Source organism: Orycteropus afer, unplaced genomic scaffold (genome assembly GCF_000298275.1).
Source record: "Orycteropus afer afer isolate SDZICR_OR568_19922 unplaced genomic scaffold, OryAfe1.0 scaffold00097, whole genome shotgun sequence".
Lineage (NCBI taxonomy): Eukaryota > Metazoa > Chordata > Mammalia > Tubulidentata > Orycteropodidae > Orycteropus > Orycteropus afer.
In genome coordinates, this window is record NW_006921684.1 from 3,675,553 (window position 1) to 3,681,895 (window position 6,343).

At 36.9% G+C, this 6,343-nt stretch overlaps 1 protein-coding gene across 1 annotated transcript in view; it reads left to right on the forward strand.

The window, feature by feature from the left end:
* MON2 (MON2 homolog, regulator of endosome-to-Golgi trafficking) overlaps positions 1 to 6,343 on the forward strand; it is a 213,996-nt gene that overhangs the window by 187,030 nt on the left and 20,623 nt on the right. The window contains exon 35 of the mRNA XM_042781208.1: positions 1,411 to 1,493. Within this exon, the coding sequence (XP_042637142.1) occupies positions 1,411 to 1,493 (83 nt within the window). The remainder of the gene's footprint in view (positions 1 to 1,410; positions 1,494 to 6,343) is intronic.

Here is a 6,343-nt window from a genome sequence, read left to right on the forward strand (position 1 = left end):
TTGGTCATGTTGTCAGAAGGGACCATTCCCTGGAGAAGGATGTCATGCTTGGTAGGGTGGAGGGTCGACGAAAGAGGGGGAGGCCTTCAGGGAGATGGATTGATACAGTGGCTGCGATGATGGGCTCGAGTATAGCAGGGATTGTGGGGCTGGCATGGGATCGGGCAGTGTTTCGTTCTGCTGTGCGTGGGGTCTCTATGAGTCAGAAACGACTCGACGGCACTTAACAACAACAACAACAACATTATAATTTTGAATATATTTTTAATAGCATGTGCCAGGAGTTAATAGTAGTCTGTTTCATTTAAGCTTTCACAGATCTTTTAGTTCTAATTACTTGGTTTTTTTAAAAAAATAAAATAAACCTTTTGTAGAGAAGTTTTGGAGGTATATATGTAAAATGTTTTGATTTGACATATTACGTGGAGTATCTTAGAAATAAATTTTTATTTATGTGAATAGATTGCCTTTCCTCCTATTTTTCAAATACGTAATTTATGGTAAGAATAACTATTAAGTCTGATTTGCACCTGATGTACATGTTAATAAAAATGTTTTTTTCTTTTATAATTTAAAGCTGATACTAACTATGAGTTGTATTATATTCAGTATTTTTCCAAAGTATGTCTATTTGTACAAAACTAGACATGGCACATTTATACAAAAACACACATGGCAAATTGTGAAGCTGTTTCTTCAGTGCACCTTTCAGCCAAATAATACAAAAACCAAAAACCAAAATCACTGCCCTGGAGTCAGCTCTGACTGACAACGACCCTTTGTTGGGTTTCCAAGGCAGTATCACTTCGGAAGTAGATGGCCCAACCTTCCTTCCAAGGAGTGGCTGGTTTATAAAATAAAAAACACCACCTGTGAGTAATGTGCTCCCTTAAACAATTAACTATGTGAGACCAGTCAGTACCCAAAAGAGAACATGAGAAGGTGAGGTGGGGAAGGGAAACTAGATCAAGAGAAACATAGTGGAAGTAATGAGAATGCTGACACATTGTGAAAATTGTAACCAATGACATGGAACAATTTGTATAAAAGTTGAAAAGGAACCTAATTCGCTATGTAAACTTTCACCTAAAACACAATAAAATATTGCTTCTTAATAAAACACATGGCATCATGGGAGAATAGAAGGGCTATGTATGCACAGGGACATAGCTCAGGGGGCAGGAGTGCATGGAGGGAAGGATACAGGGAAGAGGTAACTATGGGAGGAAATGGGAGGGGAACTGTTGCATTGTGGTAAATTATAGTCAGTGTCATGAGAACAAAGTATATGTGAACTGCTGTATAGAAAGTGAATTTGCTCTGTAAACTTTCACCCAAATCACAATATAAAAAAAATATATATAGCATATTTTCAGATCTTGATGGAAGTAATTTTTTCTCTTTTTTTAGGCAACAAGTAACAGAAATCATATTTGTCTTGAAAGCAGTCAGTACTCTCATTGATTCACTTAAGAAAACTCAGCCTGAAAATGGTAAGTGCATAAAAACTCGGTTATTCTAAACTCGTAGCATTTATGTGGTATTTGTGATGTAATTTTGTATTATTATTAAGTTAACAAAATTTTAGGAACAAAGTAGCTTTTAGACTTTGTTTTCTCCAGTCCTTCATGACAGCAAAGTATCTAGTCCATTAAGTTGTCAGTTTAGTAGAGTTAATTTGGAATGTTTTATTTTATTTATGTTAAATAGTTTAGCTAAGTTTTTTTTTTTTTTGGTACAAAATTGGTCTAAGTTTAGAATGTTGTGTGGATTGCACATTTTTTAATACAGAAGATCACTGATTGGCGGTGGGGAAGGAAGTGGATGGAGGCTACCGTCCTTCATTTGTACCACTTTAGTTTTAGATACAAACTTTACATCATTTTGTAGCTCATTCTCTTGGTTACCCTTTTCTGTTACTCATTCCTGTCCAGTCCATTCTTTACATTATTTCCAGAAATAATTTTTTCCTATAGCATGGCTTTGAGCATCCATTTACCTACCTACACAAAAGAAAACAACATTTGTCACTTAACCATTCCCTACAATAATGGAAAGAGTATTATAATCTTACTCTATTCTGTTCACACTTTATTTACATCTAGAGTTTGTGTAACCTCACCTGTCCAACTAAAATGCTCAATCTTCCCAAGTATTCCCTTTCTGCTTATTCCGTTCTCCTACTAACATCCACCTAGTACAGATACCACCCCTACTCTTAAGCCTTGTTTCCAACCTGTTAAAAGTAAGTGAGGTTTCTTTTCATTGAACTCATAGCACTTTTATACTTATGTTTGTCTGAAAGACATGTAGATGACTCACGTCCCCTTAAATTGTAAGCTTCTCGAGGAGGTTTTTTTGTTATATTTCAAATCCTGTATACAACATAGATACTCATGGTGTGGTTTGTTGAATGGGCCATTGGTTGGAAAAGATGATTACTAGTCCAGAGCAAGATGAAAGACTCTCCTCAAAATATAAATCAGTTGCATCACTAAACACACTGTTACAGCTGACATGTTTTATACAAGACTATGTTAAAGAAGAAAACTGTGTTGATTTACATTCTAGCACAAACATCTTTTGTAAGCTGACTGGCACTTTAAGAAACACTACTTTTAATACCCAAGAAAAAAGGAAATTCTCAATAGATGCTTATTAAATGAGTTGCAGGATATTTGTTCCTGTCAATTCTTTATAATCAAAATAAGTATATACTGTTCTTTTGGCAGAACCCACGTACTGGTACTTTGGCCTAGAAAGGATGAGTATTATACTAAATCTTAAGAGTCAGTAGACTCATGTTTATTCAACCCCCAAAAAAGGGTGAAATTGCTAAGAAAACCCAGAAGCAGTGTCCTGACTTCATCCAGTCCAAGTTCAGATTTAAGTTCTTTTCAAATGCTCTGGGATGATGCAAAAATTTGGAAATGGATGGATAGTGGTTATGGTCATACAACCTGGTGAACATTATTAATGCCGTTGAATTGTACCAGTGAAAAGGTTGAAATGACACGTGTTTTGTTATATATATTATATTCTACCACAATTTAAAAAAAAAAAAAGTGCTGATTAATTTTTCAGAGGGGAAAATTATGCATTGACTTCCTAGAGACTAGTAAAATTGTTACTGACCAAAAGACAGAATCTGATTGTGTATTACTTAAGACATAAACAAGAAATTCTTTATTTTCCCACATTATTGCCATGTATATACTAAATGTAGGTAGTGTTATTTAAGTACATGGTACTTGCATTATTTTGTATGATGTTTAGACAGCTGTCAAGAAGTTAACCAGAAAGTGCATAAAGGAAGAAAAAGGAAGGAATTGTCAGTAACTATTTTATGAATCCAGTGGGCCATGGAAAGGGGAGAATAGCAATGATAGATGATCTAATTAAATTATGTTTAAAATTGTTTTAAGAGAGTTTGAATTATGCCTCTGGTCATATGATGTGAAAATCTAAATTAAATTTAACCTTAAATGATGATGCTGATGATATTATAACATTTTAGAAAGGTTGTATGATAAGTTTCATTAACAAACAGGAAGAGAACGCAACTTAGAGAAAGCCAGGCCTTCCCAGCAAAAATATATTTGACTGTTCTTAGCCTAATTCAGGAGTTTGACTTAAAGGTTTGGAGAAAATACACCTAAAATCTTTCTGGAACTTATTATTGTTTTTGGAGTTTTCTAGTGGAAGGGAAGATATTTGTTGGGCTTAATTTTTTTATTTTGAGGAATTTGTTTTTATCATTTTATTTGATCTATATTGAAAAAATTAAATAGGTAATCATGCATACATATGATGCAGCAATATAAGATATGTAAAGGAAAAAATTTAACAATGATTCTTCCCCTGTTCTATATCTGCCCAGTTCTTACTTCATTAAAGGAAACCATTCTTACTAGTTGTAGATACTTGTTTCCCTCTGTTTTTTTACACAATGAATATGAGTAATAGCATATTATACCTACTGCTCTGAACTTTTTTTTTTTTTTAATCATAACAGGCTATCTTAGTGAATGAGTCTTCTGTATCAATACATAAGCTTTTCTATTTTTAAAAAATTTTCTTTATAGCTGCATAGTATTCCATTGCATAGTTATACCATAATGTATACATAGTATTCCATTGCATAGTTACACCATAATGTATGCTAATGATGCATTGAACACCAGTGATTGAAAACCTTTATATTTGGATTGTTCCCAGTCTGTGGCCATTAAAACAGTTCTGTAATGAATAATCTGCAAACAATATCATTTAGCAGTAGTATAACTGTAGAATATGTTCCCAGAAGTAAGATTCCTGGGTTCAGAGCAATATTTATAATTTTGGTAGAATATTGCCAAATTGTCCTCGAAAGCAGATATACAGATTTACATTTCTAACAGTACTTTATGAGAGAGTCTTTTTCCAGTATGGAATTTTTAATAATGATAGCTCTGGCTAATGTTGTCTAAGTAGAGAAATTTATCAGTAAAAAATTTTCAAAACCCCACCTCCAGCAAATGAATGCTGTCCTCCTTGAGATGTAGGTAGTCTAGGACATTAAAAGATGAAATTGGTATTGTATAATCTTGGAAAAAATAGTGATTATCTGTGTCACATGGTGGTCCTAAAAATTGTTATCTTGGAGGAAATGTTTTAGAACGTAAGATAAAGCATTGATTGCTGGTAGCATTTTATATAGAAGCATATAATATAGAAATGAAATAACAGTTGAGTATAAAAGAGAGATTCAAAGTAGTAACAGTCAGTCAAAATTTTGTCACTTATTTCTGAAAATGTTACATCTCGATGTGCAAATGCAATTAACATTCTTCAGAATAGGTTTTCTCAAACTGAAATACACAATAGCTTCAGCATGTTAGCAGACCCCTTGAAATTATAAGCATGTTTTAGTGTGTTGTACATGTTTTGGTGGGGAGAGTGACAAAAGTTCATCGGATTCTCAAAGGAGTCTTCTAATCTTCAAAATAGATTTTAAAATTACTGCTCTACAGGTCTTTGACTCTTGGGTTCATATATTTAGATCCCAGATTTGTTCATGTGTAAAGCATTCTCACCTGTCTTCTCACCATTATGCAAAGCCTATGATTTACTAAGGAGTTCTGGTGGCATAGTGCTTAAGACATTTGACTGCTAACGAGAAGGCTGGCAGTTCAAAACCACCAGCCACTCCTCAGAAGGAAGGTTGGACAATCTACTTCTGTAGTGATACTGCCTCAGAAACCCAAGGAGGGGTTGCTATGAGTCAGAATTGACTTGACGGCAGTGAGTTTAGTTTGGTATGACTTACTAGGCCCCACACCCAGAGACAGGAAGCAGAGGAAGAGCTGGGGACGAGATAGAGCTGCAGGAATCAAGGTAAGGAGAAGCAGACAGGCCCTACACCCAGAGGAAGTAAGCAGGGGAAGAGCCAGGGATGAGACAGAGCCTCAGGAATCCAAGTAAGGGGAGGCAGGCAGGCCCCATGCCCAGAGGCAGGAAGCGCAGGGGAAGAGCTGGAGACAAGACAGAGCTGCAGGAATCCAGGCAAGGGGAGGAAAACAGGCCCCACACCCAGAGGCAGGAAGGGGAGGAAGAGCTGGGGATGAGCTGCCGGATCCAGGTAAAGGGAGACAGGCCCCACACCCAGAGCCAGGAAGCGCCAGGGATGAGACAGAGCTGTGGGATCCAGGTAAGGGGGGGGGGGGAGACGGGCCCCACACCAAAGAAGCAAGAAGGGGTGTAGGGGGGAAGCCAGGGACAATAGAGCCATGAGATCCAGGTAAGGGTAGGGTGGAGAGGTTTCGAACAGCTAAGGGAGATTTGTCATACTGTGATGGCTTGCATGTTGCTGTGAGGCTTGAGGCTGTGCCACTGATGTCTCAAACACCAGCAGGGTTGCACGTGGTGCACAGGTTTAAACACAACTTACAGGCTTGAGACAGACTAGGAAGAAGGAAGTAGCCATCCACTTCTCAAAGAATTGGCCAGGGAAAGCCTTATGAATAGCAGAGAAAAACTGTCTGATACATTACTGTGCAACTTTATGAATAGCCAAGAGACACTGTCCGACACAGTGCAGGAAGACAAGCCCCTTAGGTTGGAAGGCCCTCAGAATACTACTGAGAAAGAGCTGCATTATCAGAGTAGAACCAACCTTAATGATATGGACAAAATAAAGCTTTCATGGCCGCCATTTGCTGACATGGCATGACTCAAATTGAGAAACAGCTGCAAACATCCATTAATAATTGGAGCATGGAATGTACAAAGTATGAATCTAGGAAAATTGGAAGTTGTCAAAAATGAAATGGAATGCATAAAGATTGATATCCTAGGCATTAGT